Source organism: Staurois parvus, unplaced genomic scaffold, assembly GCF_062004578.1.
Source record: "Staurois parvus isolate SC_StPar_1 unplaced genomic scaffold, SC_StPar_1.0 ptg000218l, whole genome shotgun sequence".
NCBI lineage: Eukaryota > Metazoa > Chordata > Amphibia > Anura > Ranidae > Staurois > Staurois parvus.
The window spans coordinates 6,224,141-6,244,461 of record NW_028318014.1 but is presented as its reverse complement, the minus strand read 5'-3'; the positions used below and the strand labels follow the sequence as shown (position 1 = coordinate 6,244,461).

The following is a 20,321-nucleotide window of genomic DNA, read 5'->3' as shown; positions in this document are numbered from 1 at the left end:
TACATTTTCAAGGCAACATCAGAAAATCAGAGATGCTATACAGAAGCATTGCCATCCACTGACTGGAGATCCAATTTTGAGCAAATAAAATATTATGGACTACCCACAAATTACATATAAAATATTAAGTCATTGAAGGACTGCCTGATTAAAAGTAATTTTTTGGATATACCACCCAATATGGAGGACAGAAAGGGCAGATGTAGATCATGTGATTATATATATTTTCTTAGCCAAGGCAATTGATCTCTTTGTCTCTAATTTCTACGGTCCTGAAGAAGCTAACAAGTGAAACGCGTTGACCTTTGGAGGACACAATGTTATAGAGAACAATGCTGATACACTTGGGCTGGTTAGTCATGTATTGTTTTTAAACAATGTTACTTTATTATGTACTCAATAAAATGTGTACTTTTATAAATGTGAGTTTGCCCTATACTGTGCCCGTAAAGTCCCATAATGTTCTTTTAGGGTATTCTTACAATTGAGTATCAGGGATGAGGTACAATGCAGTCTATAGTATAATATTCAAAGACTGTACTATAGTGATGGCATTAGCTTGTAGGTGCCATATGCTAATCAGGTCACATGACACTGACTTCTGTTTGCTAATAAGGTCACAAGAAATTGTCTTAACTATGCTAATTAGAGTGCGGTAAGGTCATGTTGGCTTGGTGTAGCCGTCACATCGTGATACCTGATAAAACAAAGCCATCGGACCTCCTATGTGGGGTTTATCTTGCAATTCTTTTCCTAATAAAATAAATATGGAACATTTTTCCTTAACTTACATCTACTTTCTTCATGTGTAATGTATTCAACCCCTAATAAAATAATTTATTTTATTCGATTTTTTATTCTATTCCATTTTTTTTATAATATTCTATTTTTATTGTATTTTTAGCCCTGTAACTGCCATTTTAAAATATCCTGTCATTTTCTGAAACTAAGGATTTTTAACCTGCTGTTGAATGTTTATTTAATTATAAGGATCCTTATTTTCACAAAACCTGACAGTTCTTTCCAGTTTAGTCCTATTACATTTGTATAATGTAGTATTACCGGACAATCACTGGGAACACCTGAACTCAGTCTTTGGTAGGTGGTTCACATAATTTTAGCCTTATAGAATTTAATTGAATCTCTCTATAAACACACAGCAATGTACTGTCACCCTCCTATAATAGATGGTTTGGGTACACAATGTGGAGGAGATCTCTGTATATACACACTAAGCACAGTACTATAACCCGTCTATAGTAGATGGTTGGGTCAGGGGCGGACTGACAACTCATGGGGCCCCCGGGCAATAGGGGATCATAGGGCCCCTGTGTCCTTGCCCAAACTTAAAAAAGCCTATGAAAAAGGTACCAAGGGCATCTCATCGGGCCCCCTACTGACCCGGGTCCCTCGGGCAGTGCCCAAGTTTCCAAATGGTCAGTCCGCCCCTGGTTTGGGTACACTGGTAGTAATGTGGATGGGATTTCTGTATATTCACATAGTATTCACAAGAAGGAGTGGACAGCACCTCTGAAAGAGAGGTAAGAGACCGTCTATTTTATTTTAGCAGAGCAGGAAGTATAACATCTCTATTATTTTAATGAAAAAAGCCTTTATAATGGCTTTAGGTATTCAGTGTCTGCCCTAAACTAAAATATCAATTCTAGGTAGAATAGGCGGTTAATGCTTTTTGAATAATAAAAAAAAACACATTGACCCAAAATAGTCCCATCACTTTCCTTTGTAGACCGTCACTGCTATCCAAAGAGCCTTGAAAACAATAATCCTTGCCATTTATGCATGTAATGCACCCTTTATAAGTATTCTGTGCTGGCCCTCTATATTCATTGCCATTCTGTGCACACATAACTACTGTACCTTCAGCACTGACACACTGAGAAAGACAGGAAGGGGTGATTATTTTAGCATAATGCATGATTTCATATGCTACAATGTGACAATCTGATAACCTTGAATTTTACATTTATCTTCAAATAAAACAAAATGAACTATGTTCTTTAAATGAGTTGCTCTATTTCACAATCTGCAATGTACTTTATGGAAGCAATGTTTTATGATAATATCACTCCATATATAAATCATAAGATTGTATTGTCTAGGCCTCCCCAGTTTATCACATTTCACTGGTGGATACCTGGGACATTAGAGGTGCCATGTAATTTTTGTGTCAATGTAAATTTTCTTGAGAATTTTAATAAAATAAAGACATAAAAATGTATACACAGCATGCCTGACAATTTACATACCATAGTACTGAGTGTGTCTTCAGTAAAACTTTAGCGGATGACAGGAATGCAGAAGAAGAATAACAAAAACAAAAACACAATATAAAAGTAACATGTACACTCATAGTTACATTCAGGGCTTTTTTTTCAGGTGAAATGTGGTGGAACTCCATTCCGCCACCTCTAGCGCTGGCCCTGTTTGCTGCTCACTACTGTCACTTGTAAACACTTGTAAGCCCAGCTCCTGTGTCTACAAGTGATAGCGCTCCTCTCCCAGTGGCTCCACAGAACCCTTGCCACTTTCCCCTTCCATATCCCCCCAGCACTTGCTCAGTACACTCTAGGGCTAACTACAGAAACAGTTTGAGATACAGAATTTCTATTGATGGCTTCTGCTGACATGTACAGGTGAGAAGGGAGATGCAACCTCAAGTAGTTTGTTTCGAAGGATGTGCATGGGGAGGTGAGCTGATGGGATGTTGTGGGATGTCAGGAATGTGTTAAGGTGGCAGCTGGTGCTGGTGCTGAGTGTCTGCAACCAGCATCAGTTGCTGCCTCTATGCATGCCACTGCCCAGTGGCCGCTGCAGTAATAAGGCATTAAATAAGGGGTCTTGTAACTTCATACTCTGTACATAGTGCACTCTTTACATAACGTACTCCTGAACCCTGCACTTTGCACACAGCGCACTCCTGAACTCTGCGCTCAGTGCACTCCTGAACCCTGCACTCTGTACGTAGCACACTCCTGAACCCTGCACTCTGTATGTAGCGCGCTCCTGCACCCTGCACTCTGTACGTAGCGAACTCCTGAACATTGCCCTCTTTACAAGGCACACTCCTGAATCCTGCACTCTGTATGTAGTGCACTCCTGAACCCTGAACTCTTTACGTAGCGCACACCTGAACCCTGCACTCTGTACATGGCACACTCCTGAACCCTGCACTCTGCAGATGGCACACTCCTGAACCCTGTTCTCTGTATGTGGTACAGTCCTGGACTTTGTACACTGTACATATCACACTCATGAACCCTGCACTCTTTACAATTCTCACTCCTGAACTCTGCACCCTGTATACAGCACACCCCAGAAACCTACACTCTATAGAAAGTACATTCTGAGCCTTGCACTCTGTAAATAGCACACTTGTTTACCCTGCTCTCTGTATGTAGTGCACTCATGAACCCTGCTCTTTGTACATAATGCATGAACTCTGCATGTAACACACTCTTGAACTCTTCACTGTGTATGCAGCACACTCCAGAACCCTACTTTCTGCACACCGCACACTCCTAAACACTGTGCTCTGTACACAGCACACTTCTAAACCCTGCACTCAAAATGCACTCCTGAACTTTGCACTCTGTACATAATGTACTCTTGAACCGTTTGCTTTGTATGTAAAGCACTTTTGAACTTTGCACTTTGTACGTAGCACACTCCTCAACTCTGCACTCTGTACATAGCATACTCCTGAACTCTGAACTCTGCATGCAGCACACTCCTGAACTCTGCACGTAGCATACTCCTGAACCCTGCACTCTGTATACAGCACGCCCTTGAACCCCACACACTATATCTAGCACACTCCTGAACTCTGCAGTATGTACATAACACATTTTTGGACCCCACACTCTGTATGCAGAACACTCCTGAACCCTTTATTATGTACACAGCACACTCCAGAACCCTGCACTTTGTACATAGCTCACTCCTGAACCCTGCAGTGTGTATGTAACATAATCTTGAACCCTGCACTCTGTTTGTAAAACACCCTTGAACCCCGCACTCTATACATAGCGCACTCCTGAACCCTGCACTCTATATGCAGCACATTCCTGAACCCTGCGTTCATTCTCTGTGAAAAAGCCCTGGTTACACTACAGCTATTCAGATGGAAATTGCATAAATACAGCCTAACTCTGATCCAAAACTGTTATATTTTTAATATTGGATAGAGCAGCAACCTCTGTCATGTTTTATGTTTTAGATTCTGAGTGAAGAGGAGATTACATTACACTTCCTGTTGTGACACCCATCACCTGAACAGGAAGTATGGGGAAAACTTCCTAATGGAGTCACAGATAGTAAAAAAACCTGATTAATCTTTTCAAGCTCTTCTAGTAACAGTGTATCCCTATTGAAAGATTTTTGCTAACTCCCTGTTTGTTTGACATTAGTGAAATAGACAGGACATGAGGGGAAATATCACTTTATTAACATTTTTGGGTGGAGTTAGATCTTTATTTTACATTTACTGATTGCATTTTTCACAGCAGATGACATTAAAGTATCATTAAACTCCATTACAGTAAATAGTAAACACCTGGAGATCCTGCCAGTAGCTTGCACTCCTCATTCCCAGTGGCAATGCTCTGCAGGCTGATCTTCCCTTTACAGTGTTGCCACTTGACTGTGCATGTTCTATTCCTGTATCTCAAAAAGTCCTTTTTTCTCCTGGCCCCTCTCATTTCTTTACAGCTAATCACTCTCCTCAGCAAACTGATAGCACACTCACGGGAAATGTAGTCTGCTATTGCGTCAATTGTTATATAGTGCTTAGTGTTAGAAGGCAGGGATCAACTTCAGTTCCTGGCATACCACATGGCTTCAGGGTACACTGTGTCTGCCAGCTACGTCAGGGCCAGCTTGGAGACTTTTTTCTTTTTGCATGTCAGCCAAATGGAGCAGCAGGCAGAGGACAGGAGTTTGTCAGACAACCCCATCCTCATATAAGCTGGGGCATTAGACCAGGTTTGTAGCACGTAAAAGAGTCACCTGACCTAAATAAAAAAGCTTAAAAGGTATTTATCCTACCTGAAAAAGTGTGATTAGGGGATTGATTACTTTTTGTTAGTCTTTCCAACTTCATGGCGATAGAGGAGCAGATGGGTTTAGTGAAACTTTAATGCTGCAGGCATACCTGTCCTTTTTTTATCCACCAGTATATATGCTTCAACTTGGACACTCTCAAATTTAAGAGTTAGACCACACTTTACAGAGGGGCCTTAGAGGGCAATGCGGTTTTCACATATATATGCAAATGTAAGCAACTGAAACCTCTATAAATTGTTAGACAGTGCCATTTTGTTTGTTTTGCAGGCTATCTGGTAAGTGTGCTAGTTAAACTTCTATTTGTTTGTACTCAGAAGAGTACAAACTCTCAGCGCCTTCAAAATATTCAAATTGTGCTGCTTTGATCTGAATTCCTGCTGGGGGGGTAGCTACATGTGGTCTTTATGATCCCACTGTATGTAGGAACATAGCCACCCTCACTTACTCGCTAAAGAGATGGTCTATGGGATTTGTAGTGTGCGTAGAACAGTGCGCATGACCGCAACTAATGTGTACTGCTTGTTCCAAAGAAACGAAAGTGAAGAGGAAAAAAGAGAAGTTCAGGTGCTCATGGAGGAAGTTACAAAAATGCGGAAATACCCGGTAGGAAATTATCTAATGAAAAATAGGCTACAGGACCATTAAGTAGTGGATGTGTATGGATTATTTTTTGAGAATAAGGAGATCATTTAGTGTAATTTTTAAACCACTCACCTTAGACCCTACCCCCAGCATGATGCCACTACCAAAGTCATGCAACCACATAATAGATCTATTTTAGCAGCAACCCAATGTACTTGTTGGCTTTTGGATGTCGAAAGAGAATTGCAACACATGAAGAGAGAAAACTGCATGCAGCTGGTGCTCTTGCTGGGAACTGAACCCAAGAACCAAGACCACCTGTGTAAATCACATAACTCTCAACTTGACTTAATGACTACACCTACTGTTTGCAGGCATATTGGTCATTATTTATTTTTCCATTTGTAGATAGTACAAGTAATTTTTTTTGCATGCACAGCAGAAGATCCTGGTTGTCTCTTTTTTCCATTTTCCTACCTCCTACTTACATAAAGCAGACACTAACATGTGCCAATGCATTGCTTCAGTTTGTTATTAGATTCCCCCAGAAGCCCCAAAATCTAGGGTGTTCTTTTATGCAAATCAGTGTAATTACAAATCTATCTATCTATCTATCTATCTATCTATCTATCTATCTATCTATCTATCTATCTATCTATCTATCTATCTTTCCTAACAATGTATATGTACAGCTGGGTGCAGAATGAACAAATTATTTGAGTCATTTAATGAAGTCATATTTTAGCACTTAAGGTAACACATAATAACAGAGGAAACCTTTTTTTCCCAGAATTAGGTAAAATATGACATCTGCTGGCTAAAATGTGAATTTTTATTGCCCCTTATAGAAGATAAAATTATAGGAACAAAGATAATCAGGTACACTTTTTTTCTCCTTCTTGCAGCTTCCTACCTTCCAATAAAGTCGTCTCTCTTGCCTGCATCTTTATCCCATACTGTGATGTCAATTACGCCTCCTTGTTCCTCGAAGAGATGCATTGTAAACTGCTCCCTCCACTGAGGGTTCAGGGTCTTTGGAAGAGTCTAAAAGAGGAAAATCAAAAGTTGAACATTTGTTCAAATATAACATTTGTAGTGTAATAAATAAATAAGCAAAATAAATAGTCAAATAAACATTTGCTGGACAAATATCACACACATTCATGCATACTGCACGTATCTTGGGTGTAATTTCTCTATTAGAGTAATCCCTAAGATTGTCGTCTCCATCTAGTGACCAAAATGGGGTATAGTTTACTGAAATACACCAATGAGAAAATATAATGCAGTCTGGCCATTAAATAGAGCTGACAATCATAGGTATTAGTCTAATGCAGAAATGACAGACAACATTCATGCAGCATGCAAGGATGTGTGTGACTTTTGTCCAGTAAATGTTTTATAAATAGTCCCTCTATGTGAAAGTTGACTAACGCTTTCCCCACTATATGCAGCCTTAGTGATGGAGACCAAAAACAAGGTAATAATAAAATAGCCCACAGTAGCCTAGCTATGGTCATTAATGTTCTCATTATATGCTGGTGGTCGCTAATGGTCTCTTGTAATATGTCAGTGTTCACTTACAGTCTCTTATAACATGCTGGACATCTTTAACAATCTATTATAACAGGCATGTAAATAGGAACGTCTTCCATTTTTTAAGATAACCATGATAAATAAGCCACCTGTGTTAAACTATGCGCTAGATCCACTTTTCAGACCCTCTATGCAGATGATACCACTTATCAACATATACACTTCTTGGCATCTCTGTTTTGTGGATTTTATTTGGCTGTGGCAGTTATAATTTTGGGGGTGGCTGCCGTTCTGTTGATGTAAAGCCTAAAACTGCCTATCGCCACAACCCACAAAAATTTACCTACATTTTGCTCATACTCATATCCTTGGAGGATACATACTGTACACGAGGCCCACACATCTTATATCCAACCTGGCTCCTTCATTCTCCCAATAACAATTCTGTATTTCTACACAAAAAAAACACACACACACAAACCAGTTACCTTGCTTCTGTATTTTTGATGTCCTAGCCGGAATTTCACATAAGGGTCACTTAGTCCATTAGCATCCATGGCTTTGAGATCTTGCCCCTCAATAAGTGTGATGCTCACTACTCCTCTCCAGAAGTGGGATTTCCGATGCAGGTCTGATATTCTTAAGCTCTGGGTCTGGAACTAAATAATATGATAAAAAAAGTTAACTTCTTTTTGACCTGACTTCTTTTCTAGTTTAGCAATATCCCAGTTGTACTTAAAATCACGTTCATTCTTGTAGTTTATTTTGGTGAGTAGTTGAGACTTTTCAAACATGTATCTTTTATACACTTTAAACAGTTTAGGAAATGAGCAGGTTGTGAAACTCTGTTACAAGGGAACTGGAAATTGTATCCTTTTTAATGTTCATGCAGTTTGCCATCACATAGCATAGGTTGTAGTTTTGTAGATAATGAAGGGGAGGAATTATTTCCTATGTTGGCCATAAATGGGTAGTGTTTAACCAGTAACAATGAAAGATGGGAAATGTTTGCACCCTTGAAAACTTTTGCACCACTGCACCTTCGGTGATTTCCCCAATATAGGCAACATTTACATCCCTGTATAAGAGCAGCTGAAGAATCATTCCACTTACATGGAAAAAAGGGAACCGTTCCTCAACCGTGACAGCTTTCTACAATGCTGAAAATGTCTGCAAGTGATAATGAATGATTACGTCAATCACTTTTTTTTTCATTAGCACAGAGCAACCTTGCACCAACAGACTTGTCATAGGTACATAAGAAAATTGCATTGTTTATAAACATGGTTTGCACAAAGAAACACCAATAGGCAGTCCATAGATGAATAATTTATTTGTTCGACCTGTGGGCTGAACGAAAAAAAAATTACTCAATTTACCCATCCACACATTTGGTGTGGAAGGGGAATACTCCTGCTGTGCCTTTGTATTTTGACAGAGGGGAGACTTGCCCTCTGTCAAAATACACTGATCGGCACTGCTGTCTATAGCCAGCAGGGCTGATCAAGAGGAAATTTTCCAACTGGACGGTTGTACAGAAGTTGATCACTATATCAACACCTGTACAACCGCCCTGCTCATACATGGAAAGAAAATTGGCTGCTCCCTGCTACATCGGCTGAATTTTGATTCACGTATGGCTGGCTTAAGTCTATTTTTTCTTTCATTTAACCTTCCAGTCTAGAAGGCAGCTGAATACAAGAGGATATGTTTTGAATCTCTCCTAAGTGTCTACCACAGTTAGCCCTGGTTCACACCAATGCGTTTTTTAGTGCTTTTTGCGGAAACATACTACAGTCCATTTAACACGGTTTCCTATGGGACACGTTCACATCTACATGGTCAGGGACTTTTTTAAAAGCAAAATATTGCATTTTTGGTTCAATAGTCTTCAATGAAGATGCATGTGCAGAAAAAAAATGTAGTGTGTTTTTTGACACATTTTGATGTGTTTTTAATCTGCCTAGCAACAAGCTGGCCCAAAAAAACTCCACAAAACACATAAAAAAGTGTCAAAAAACGTGCATGCAAAAATGCAAAACGCACTGCGAAACGAACAAAATGCAAACTGCATTGGTGTGAACCAGGCCTTAGTTGTATATATGTACTGTAAATATAATTACAGGCAAGATATTCATCTGTACCACCAGCAAGGAGGCACAGAAAATGTAGGTCCTATTTACATTTGTGGATGCCTTTGGGCTCATTCACACCATGTGCGGTGACATACATTAATCTGTACAGATCAATGCAGGCTTGCTGCAAAGGCACATAGAAAGCAATTGTTTTCTATGTGCCCTGTTCAACCTACAATACTGCCTTGAGGTGAGTTGCAATGTGTTGCTGACATGCTGAGTTTATCCACAATACACTGGACCCCATCTCATGTCACTGCACTGCAGCTCCGATGTACTTTATAATATTTCAATAAAATAAAAAAAAAAGAAAAAGGTAAATGGTGCATTGCATTGTAACATCATGCATAAATGATGAACACCAGTCTGTACCCTAAAAATTGGTTAATCATGCATGTTGGTGTGAATGAACCCTAAACACGTGGAGCATCAAATGTAATTATGCTTGCTGCACCTTTTATTCGATTTCCAGTAAAATGACAAAAACATATCAAATGCATGTAAGGAGCACAGTGAACCTACAACACATCACACGCACATAAAGGCATAGGTGTGAAAAGAGCTGTGGACTAGGTTTCATGTAGTGGAATGTTATATAATGATTGCAAAATACGCTGAGGCCTACTGCTCTAGTTTCCCATCCTTCTGTCTGACAGATAAATCTTGGCATTATGATGTGATAGTCAGTGGTGACAGTAAAAGCTGCATTTCTGTAACAATAGGGAAGGCTCAATGAGGCTGAAATATCACGTTCTACTGGAGAAAGCACTTCTTTTTAGTGAGCTCAAATAGGCAAGTGTTGTTTGAACAAAATCACTTCATCTGGTGTAGATGATGCAAGTTATATTGTGGTGACTGGATCTCATTGAAAAAGCCTCATGCACACTGGGTTTTTTTTTCTCAGCCTCTAAACGCCCCCACATGTTAGCCTATGTGTCCATGAACATGTCGGTGTTTAGAGGCAGAACAAAACCCACTGCCAGTGCGACCATGAGCATTGCTTTGGCAGATAAAATGCTTGACACCTGTAAACATGTCTAAATGCACCTAAGCACTAGGTGTGTTTAGAGCTTGAGCATGAATTCATTTCAATGGCCAGCATACATTATTACCCTGCCCAATGAATTGAATTAACACCAAATTGCTTGAAATGCCTAAATGGCGTTACACTCATTTATAGGTGTCAGGCATATTTTTCTGTCAAAATACAACTGCCGGGAGGAAATGCATCTAGGAGAGATAGCAAGACATCCAGTGTGCATGAGGCCTAAACAGTCACAATCAGGTTAAAAAGAAAAATAAATATTATAATTAATTTCAAATAAAATGTACTCCAGGAGAGAAGCAGGTGATATGTCCCCACCACCCTATAGCAGAGGTACTGCTACAGGGTGTCAGGGAAGCACAAAATCATGTATATATATATATATACAGTTGTGTTCAAAATAATAGCAGTGTGTTGAAAAAAGTGAATAAAGCTCAAAATCCTTCTAATAGCTTTTATTTCCATACACACAAATGCATTGGGAACACTACACATTCTATTCCAAATCAAAACATGAAGAAAAATATATCAAATTTGTGTTGTTCCTCTAAAAAAATTAAAGAAAAGTGAATTAGACTGTTCAAAAAAATAGCAGTGTTTGTATTCTTCTTTACAAATTCAAACATTCGCTATATAAACTGAAAAATGTTTGAAGATTTTGCTTTCCTTTGAATCACTTAATTAATATTTAGTTGTATAAGCACTGTTTCTGAGAACTGCTGTATATCTGTGTTGCATGGAGCAACCAACTTCTGGCACCTGTGAACAGGTATTCCAGCCCAGGATGATTGGACTACATTCCACAGTTCTTCTCTATTTCTTGGTTTTGGCTTAGAAACTGCATTTTTGATGTCACCCCACAAGTTTTCTATTGGATTAAGATCCGGGGATTGGCCTGGCCACTCCATAACGTCAATCTTGTTGGTCTGGAACCAAGATGTTGCATGTTTACTGGTGTGTTTGGGGTCGTCGTCTTGTTGGAACACCCATTTCAAGGGCATTTCCTCTTCAGCATAAGGCAGCATGACCTCTTCAAGTATTCTGATGTATTCAAACTGATCCATGATCCCTGGTATGCGATAAATAGGCCCAACACCGTAGTATGAGAAACATCCCCATATCATGATGCTTGCACAACCATGCTTCACTGTCTTCACAGTGTACTGTGGCTTGAATTCAGTGTTTGGAGGTCGTCTGACAAACTGTCTCCGGCCACTAGACCCAAAAAGAACAATCTTACTTTCATCAGTCCACAAAATGTTGCACCATTTCTCTTTAGGCCAGTCAATGTGCTCTTTGGCAAATTGTAACCTCTTCAGCACGTGTCTTTTTTTCAACAGTGGGACTTTGCGGGGGCTTCTTGCAGATAGCTTGGCTTCACATAGGCGTCTTCTAATTGTAACAGTACTCACAGGTAACTTTAGACCTTCTTTGATCTTCCTGGAGCTGATTGTTGGCTGAGTCCTTGCCATTTTGGCTATTCTTCTATCCATTCGAATGGTAGTTTTTCACTTTCTTCCACGTCTTTCAGGTTTTGGTTGCCATTTTAAAGCATTTGCGATCATTTTAGCTGAGCAGCCTATCATTTTCTGCATTTCTTTATATGTTTTCCCCTCTCCAATCAACTTTTGAATCAAGGTACGCTGTTCTTCTGAACAATGTCTGGAGCGACCCATTTTCCTCAGAATTTCAGAGAGAAATGCACTGTAACCAGCATGTACAACATTTGCTTCCTTCCTTCCTTAAATAAGAGCAATAATTGCCACCTGTTTTCCAAAGAATGAATGACCTCACTAATAGAACTCCACAATGCTATTATTTTGAACATGCCCCTTTCAATTACTGATTCAATTACACAGAATCAGCATCATGCATGTCATGACTGTTGGGTCTGTTGGATTTCTATTAGTCTACTACACCTGCTAGTAAATTATTTGCCATGTAGAAATATCATTTCTACCAAAAACAGTGATTGATCAGGTTAGTGATGTCTGACTGCTATTATTTTGAACACAACTGTATATATATATACACAGTATATATATGTGTGTGTGATTTGCATTTCTGGGAAGGGGGCATGCTGCTCTCTACTCGCGCCGCAATTGGCTAATCGGCATTTCAATCACCGGGTCTCAGCTGCCGATTCTCGGCAGGGACTCGTTGATCATCGGCAGAGCTATCAGGGGAGAGGTCTGTGTGTAAACAACAGATCTCCCCCGTCAGCACGAACAAGCTGCTTTGTATTGCTCTACACAGCAGAGCAATACAAAGCAGCATGTTTACATAGAAAAACAAACTGCACACTATGTAAAACACAAAACAGCACACTGTTAACCCTTTGATCACCCCAGAAGTTAACCCCTTCCTGCCCAGTGTCATTAGTACAGTGACATTGCTTTTTATTAGAACTGATCACTGTATTAGAGTCATTGGGATGTCAGTGACAGTTATTCAGTTCCCACCCAGTGTCAAAATGCCCACGCAGTCTCGCAGTCCCGCAGTCCCGCAATAAGTCACTGATTGCCGCCATTACTTGTAAAAAAAAAAAGTATATATACCGCCAGTTATAGACGCTATAACTTTCACGTAAACCAATTAATTTACACGTATTGGGATTTTTTTTTTAGCAAAGACATGTAGCAAAATACATTTTGGCCTAAATTTATGAAGAAATTTTATTTTTTAATTTTTTTTCAAAATTGTCAGTCTTTTTTGTTTATAGCACAAAAAAATTAAAAAATACAGAGGTGATCAAATACCACCAAAAGAAAGCTCTATTTGTGGGGAAAAAAAATGACATAAATGTAATTTATGTACAGGATTGCATGGCCCTGCAACTGTCGATTAAAATAACGCAGCACCCTATCCCAAAAAATGGCCTGGTCAAGAAAGGGGGTAAATCCTGGCAAGTGGTTCAGATTTCACCACTTTAGATTAAAAATTGTAATTTTGATAGCAAAAGAGGTCTCTGACACTTCCAGCTACAAGGTGGGTGAGCGACAGGGCAGTCACGTTCTCATAGAGAGGTAAGTGATAAGTAGAAAAGGTAGGTGCCCATAGTTAGGTATGTTGATACTCTTTGTTATGCCCTGTATACCAATGTTTAAAAGGCAGTGAAAGAACACAGACTAAGAAGCATACTGTAAGTAACTAGAAAGCTGGATTGTGAGCTTGATGAATATTACATTGGAAAAATCTCCAACTCTGTGTATTTGTATTGACTAAATACTGAACACCACTTCAGCACAAGTGTATTTCTTTGCATATTTAGATGTAAGTGGTTGTTCTTTATACAAAACATTTTGCTTTAATATTACAAAACATAAGGATTACTGAGTCAATGTTGAATAAACACAGCAGATTTCACTACGCATAATGTTCCTGCTGCAGATACTGGGTAAAAGAAACAGAATCCAGTAATGTAATAAGAAATAAATGGTGACATCTATTAACACAGGTAAAATGGACCTGAGCTCAAAAAGTAAAGATTAATTATGTTATATGGAACATCTAGAAATGTGGATTGTGCCTAAGCAGTACCTAGAAAAATCATTTTGTCTGGAATTCCTCCTGAAAATAGGAGAGCACTTCCTGGTGTCTGAGTGTGCCTAGGCACTCCTCACTCCTGACAACCTGGTAGGTTAATAGGTTCCTGTCTAAACTGACCCTAGTATGTGTATGTATGATTGTGAGATAGGGACTGATGTGAATGTACAATATATACAGTTGTGTTCAAAATAATAGCAGTCAGACATCACTAACCTGATCAATCACTGTTGAGGCAGAACTGATAGGCACTGATAGGCGGCACTGATAGGCAGCACTGAAGGGCACTGATAGGCGGCACTGATAGGCGGCACTAATGAGGTGGCATGGATAGGTGGCACTGATAGGCAGCACTAATGAGGTGTCACAGATAGGTGGCACTGATATGCGGCACTGATTGGTGGCACTGATAGGCGACACTGATAATGGGTACTGATAGACAGCACTGATAGGTAGCACTGACTGACATCACTGCTGGGCACTGACTGGCGGCATTGCTGGGCACTGACTGGTGGCACTGACTGGCAGCACTGCTGGGCTGCACTGATGGGCACTGGTGGGTGGGCACAGGTGGGTGGCACTTCTGGGCACAGGTGGTGACACTGCTGGGTGGCACAGGTGGGCGCACTGCTGGGCACAGGTGGGTGCATTGCTGGGCACAGGTGGGCGTACTGCTGGGTACAGGTGGGTGGAACTTGTGTGTGGCACTGCTGGGCACCGATCATCAGGGCACTGGTGATCAGTGACCCTGATGATCGGTGCCGATCCCCGCTCTGACAACTGCCGGTTTTCGGCAGTACTTTCCTCATGATCTGACAGCATGAGGAAAGTGCAGCCGAGAACCGGCATTTGCATTTTCATGGGGATCGCCGGGTGCGTGCCCCGGGGGGCGTGCAGGAGAGCGCGTTCTTGGAGGACGTCATATGACGTCCACCCAGAACTGGCTGGCCGCAGTGCAGCCGTCATTCGGCTATCTGCGGTCGGCAATTAGTTAAAATGGCAACCAAAACCTGAAAGACGTGGAAGAAAGTGAAAAACTACCATTCGAATGGATAGAATAGTCAAAATGGCAAGGACTCAGCCAACAATCAGCTCCAGGAAGATCAAAGAAGGTCTAAAGTTACCTGTGAGTACTGTTACAATTAGAAGATGCCTATGTGAAGCCAAGCTATCTGCAAGAAGCCCCCGCAAAGTCCCACTGTTGAAAAAAAGACGTGCTGAAGAGGTTACAATTTGTCAAAGAGCACATTGACTGGCCTAAAGAGAAATGGTGCAACATTTTGTGGACTGATGAAAGTAAGATTGTTCTTTTTGGGTCTAGTGGCCGGAGACAGTTTGTCAGACGACCCCCAAACACTGAATTTAAGCCACAGTACACTGTGAAGACAGTGAAGCATGGTTGCGCAAGCATCATGATATGGGGATGTTTCTCATACTACGGTGTTGGGGCTATTTATCGCATACCAGGGATCATGGATCAGTTTGAATACATCAGAATACTTGAAGAGGTCATGCTGCCTTATGCTGAAGAGGAAATGCCCTTGAAATGGGTGTTCCAACAAGACGACGACCCCAAACACACCAGTAAACGTGCAACATCTTGGTTCCAGACCAAGAAGATTGACGTTATGGAGCGGCCAGCCCATACCCGGATCTTAATCCAATAGAAAACTTGTGGGGGACATAAAAAATGCAGTTTCTGAGGCAAAACCAAGAAATAGAGAAGAACTGTGGAATGTAGTCCAATCATCCTGGGCTGGAATACCTGTTCACAGGTGCCAGAAGTTGGTTGACTCCATGCAACACAGATGTACAGCAGTTCTCAGAAACAGTGCTTATACAACTAAATATTAATTAAGTGATTCAAAGGAAAGCAAAATCTTCAAACATTTTTCAGTTTATATAGTGAATGTTTGAGTTTGTAAAGAAGAATACAAACTGCTATTTTTTGGAACAGTCTAATATTCACTTTTCTTCAATTTTTTTGGAGGAACAACACAAATTTGATATATTTTTCTTCAATGTTTTGATTTGGAATAGAATGTGTAGTGTTCCCAATGCATTTGTGTGTCTAGAAATAAAAGCTATTAGAAGGATTTTGAGCTTTTTTCACTTTTTTCAACACAATGATATTATTTTGAACACAACTGTATGTAAAGCAATTTGTAAATTGTTGGTGCTATATAAATAACTGTAATAAATAAACAATACCCAGCCAGACAACTACTAATTGTACAAGGAGGCCAGCAATAGCAGTCCACATATTCCTCTCATGATAGGTGTACTCCCATCCTCTGGAACTCCCAAGCCCAATCTGTCTGGCTATCTCCTACTCTGCCCACCTCTAGGCAATCCATGAAAACTCATGTCTTCTGGAAAACCTATTCTGCCTCTGTCTAAAAACTGTACAACTCATAGTTATTACCTTTATAGTACCTGCCCTTCCCTCTTTTTCATTATTATTATTATTATTATACAGGATTTATATAGCACCAATAGTTTTCTCAGCACTTTACAATATAAAGGGAGACAATACAGCAACGATACAGTGCAATACAAGAGGGTTAGGAGGGCCCTGCTCCTTGGAGCTTACAATCTAAGAGGGAGGGGTTGGTAGTACAAAAGGTAATAACTGTGGAGGATGAACTGATAGAAGGAATAGAAGATTCCGTTATTATCTGAAGGCAGGATAGGCTTCCCTGAAGAGTTAAGTTTTCAAAAATCACCTAAAAGTGGGCAGAGTAGGCAATAGTCTGATAGATTGGGGTAGAGAGTTACAGAGGATGGGGGAGGCTCTAGAGAAGTCCTGGAGACGAGCATGGAAAGAGGAGACAAGGGGGCTAGAGAGCAGGAGGTAGTAGGAGGAGTGGAGAGAACGGTTTGGGTGATATTTGGAAATTAGATTTGTGATGTAATTTGGGGCAGAGTTATAAATGGATTTATATGTTAATGTTAATTTCTTATAGGCAAGGTCCTCCTAATCCTCTTATATAGAACTGTATTGTAAGGGCCCTCTGAAGAGCAATCCAATGCAGACTACTCATTAGAGGGCCCTTACAATACAATTGAGCCGCAATCCTATGCACTGCGCACGGTTGAGGGGTGGTTGTGGAGCAGCTCAATGGACTTTGGTTGTGTTTGGCAGCAGTAGCAACCACCAAATACAACAGGTTATTTTTTTTCCATGTCATGTGTGCAGCCTTAAGTGGATGTATGCCCCGGTTCAGATTGGCAGTTGGAGGTGGTAAAAGTACAGCTCGACCACCTGTTTTACCACCTTCTAGCCGCATGTGTGAATGAAGCCCAGCTGTTCTGTTTCCTTTAATTTTGTAAAACACTGCACAAAATGTCACTTGTGAGCACTATTGAAAGTAACAATGATCTAATCACACTCAGGCTGAACTGAATGGGGCAGTATCTTTATTTAACCTTACCAACCATGTTACTATGAAACTGGGTATTCTTCTCAAAGCTGAACATGTGCAGCTTTTTGAGGCAGTAGAAAAGGGAGGAAGCCTGTGGAAAAGTTGTTGGGTTAAGGTTGGGGGGGGTTACAACAAATTTTCACCTTTAATTAAATAATAATAAATGCACACATTTTACCATTCAAAGTACTGCACCCATTATCAGAAGATTGCAGGTGCAATGTCAAGCTCCTGCACACATTTCCTCGGTTCCTGTACCTCTGTATGGGCTGTCATTATCAGAGCAGTAGGCAGTGTGAATGAACTATGAGAGTGCTGATCAGCTTCTGCGGTGGCAGACAGGACCTGTAGTTTCCACATTCACAGATTCCTATGGTTAAATGATGCAGCTGTGTGGGTGGAGCCCCACACAGCCACACCGTTTTCAAAAGGTGACAGCATGCGGTAAGAGGAACTCCCACCCGCTGTCACACTGAGGGGGGTGCTGGGGTGGGGGAACTAAAACATCTTACATGTTACACCTTGAATACGAGTGTAACATGTAACATTTTCTGAAAGGCGAACGTATCCATTAAGCTTCAGTTTATATTGGGTTTGTGTTTAGAAGCATCTATATAATGGGGTTTAGTAAAAGATAATTTATTGGTACATGATTCTGTGTATGCATATACTGTATATCCTGCTGGAGTTTCAGAGAATTTGGACTTGATGGAAATTTTGTTTAGGGTCATAAACTAGAGCAGCCTTTCTCAACCAGGGTGCCCAGGCACCCTGGTGTGCCTTCAAGCCTCTTCAGGGGTGCCATGGCAAAATGCCCAAAAATTGTATAGAAGCCAGCAGGTGGATCAATCCTGCCTTTTAGTACACTGAGCCACAGGTTTTCAGCCTGCACTTTTATGACCTTCTAACTGCCTGCATCCTGACAACCAATGACATCCTCAGTTGATAAGGAGGGCATGGGGTTGCATGCACATCATCCTTGATTGCCCCTCTCCCATCAGCACAGGAGTCACATTAGCAGAGTGACGGGAGAGAAACAAGAGCGACGCACTGGAATACTAGTCAGTACCGGTGTGCAAAGCTGTATTTGGTTTTGAATGATATATCACCTCTAACGTTTGGTATCCTGGATGTGTGTAGAATTGTTTTTTACATTTTAAATTGGGGTGCCTTGCGATTGTGCAGAATTTTCAAGGGTGCCTTGACTGAAAAAGGGTTGGGAAACACTGAACTAGAGAACTACTTGATGTGTGTGTGTAAATACATGTACACTATAGACATAGATTGATAACTATTTTTCCATAAATCCCATTTCAGAAATTCTCAGTTGAAGCACATGGTATCTTGGAATAGGACTTGTCACAATAGCCATAGTTAGATATGCACACAGGAGTGGGAAAACAGGCATTGTGCATCATTATACAATATTTCTATGGTAAATCATGTTGCTGATTTCCGTCCACTGCAGACAATGATATCTAAACTCCCTACTCCAGCCTCTTAAAACATGAACTGTTGTAGATGCACACAAATTGTCTTTCACGTTATAATCATTTGTCTTCCCATTGCGTTTTGTTTAGGAAGCATCTTTGAAAAAGTGAAATGGTCCAGAGGCATTTCTCATTAGGAAAAGTAAGTTATCTTGAAAGGTCAATAATGCAGCTCAGTATAACTCGCAACTGGAAATGAGAGTCCTATCAGGAGGAAAACTAAAGCTTTTAACAGCGGAAATGTGCTTTCTCTTTGCTAAATTTATTTCTGTAACAATACAAGTGAGATCAGTCACCCATATAACCATTCCTCCACTGATCACAATTTCTTTTTAAACTTTGCTTTGCTCTAAGCCCTGCAAAAGCCAATAGCATGTACAAATGGAACTTGATTATGTTAGGAAAATAGCAACTTCAAGATCTTGACATAACTGCACAAAAGTTTGCAGCTTTTTGACTCTATGCATCCAAAAATGATGCTGATCAAGAATTAACCAAAGGAATGATTAAATAATTGATTTAATTTAAAAATAACTGTTTATGGTTAAATTTTGCATGGATACTTCTTAATAAGTTATTTGTAGGATTATTCATAATACATCCACCTTGAAGATCACCAAGAGCATATCCAGAACAGACTGGATTATATGTCCCCTTTGAGCCAAGGAGGCTTGGGAACCCAATCTTGGTTCCATCAGGTTTAGTTTTAAGATATCTGAAACCCTGCAGCAAGGCAAAAAGTTACAACTTAAGGTGGACCTTAATAAATCCCTGACATGTCACAATATACAACAATATCATTATTAATACAAAAAAAGCTTTTACTCTAATCCTTAAAAATCAATTGTTGAGCTCCAGTCAAGTGACCCTTTTTAGGCTGAAATTATATTTGCTTAGTCTCTTCTCCTTTAAACATCAGACTTAAATGCTCTAACTTTGTAGAAAGTCACAAGGTGACAAGCTAGGGCTTATGTGTGTAAGACATTTGTGACCACGACAGCATAGACAACAGGATTTACAAGATGATTGTGTCATCTTTGAACCAGCACATCATCCTGGATTTACAGGTGTGTTCAAAATAATAGCAGTGTGTTGAAAAAAGTGAATAAAGCTCAAAATTCTTCTAATAGCTTTTATTTCCATACACACAAATGCATTGGGAACACTACACATTCTATTCCAAATCAAAACATGAAGAAAAATATATCAAATTTGTGTTGTTCCTCTAAAAAAATGGAAGAAAAGTGAATATTAGTCTGTTCAAAAAAATAGCAGTGTTTGTATTCTTCTTTACAAACTCAAACATTCACTATATAAACTGAAAAATGTTTGAAAATTTTGCTTTCCTTTGAATCACTTAATTAATATTTAGTTGTATAAGCACTGTTTCTGAGAACTGCTGTACATCTGTGTTGCATGGAGTCAGCCAACTTCTGGCACCTGTGAACAGGTATTCCAGCCCAGGATGATTGGACTACAT

The 20,321-nt window shown here is 40.1% G+C and overlaps 1 protein-coding gene and 1 long non-coding RNA gene across 9 annotated transcripts in view; one reads left to right on the top strand and one right to left on the bottom strand.

Annotated features, from left to right (window-relative positions):
- The window catches only part of MCTP1 (multiple C2 and transmembrane domain containing 1), a 916,692-nt gene that overhangs the window by 454,950 nt on the left and 441,421 nt on the right, over window positions 1–20,321 (bottom strand). For all 8 annotated transcript variants that reach the window (XM_089679152.1, XM_089679154.1, XM_089679155.1 and 5 more), the window contains 2 exons: window positions 7,689–7,859; window positions 6,578–6,708 (listed from right to left, as the gene is read on the bottom strand). In XM_089679152.1, the coding sequence (XP_089535278.1) occupies window positions 6,578–6,708; window positions 7,689–7,859 (302 nt within the window). The remainder of the gene's footprint in view (window positions 1–6,577; window positions 6,709–7,688; window positions 7,860–20,321) is intronic.
- Window positions 1–20,321, top strand: part of LOC149460890 (uncharacterized) — a 50,380-nt gene that overhangs the window by 7,093 nt on the left and 22,966 nt on the right. The window lies entirely within an intron of this gene.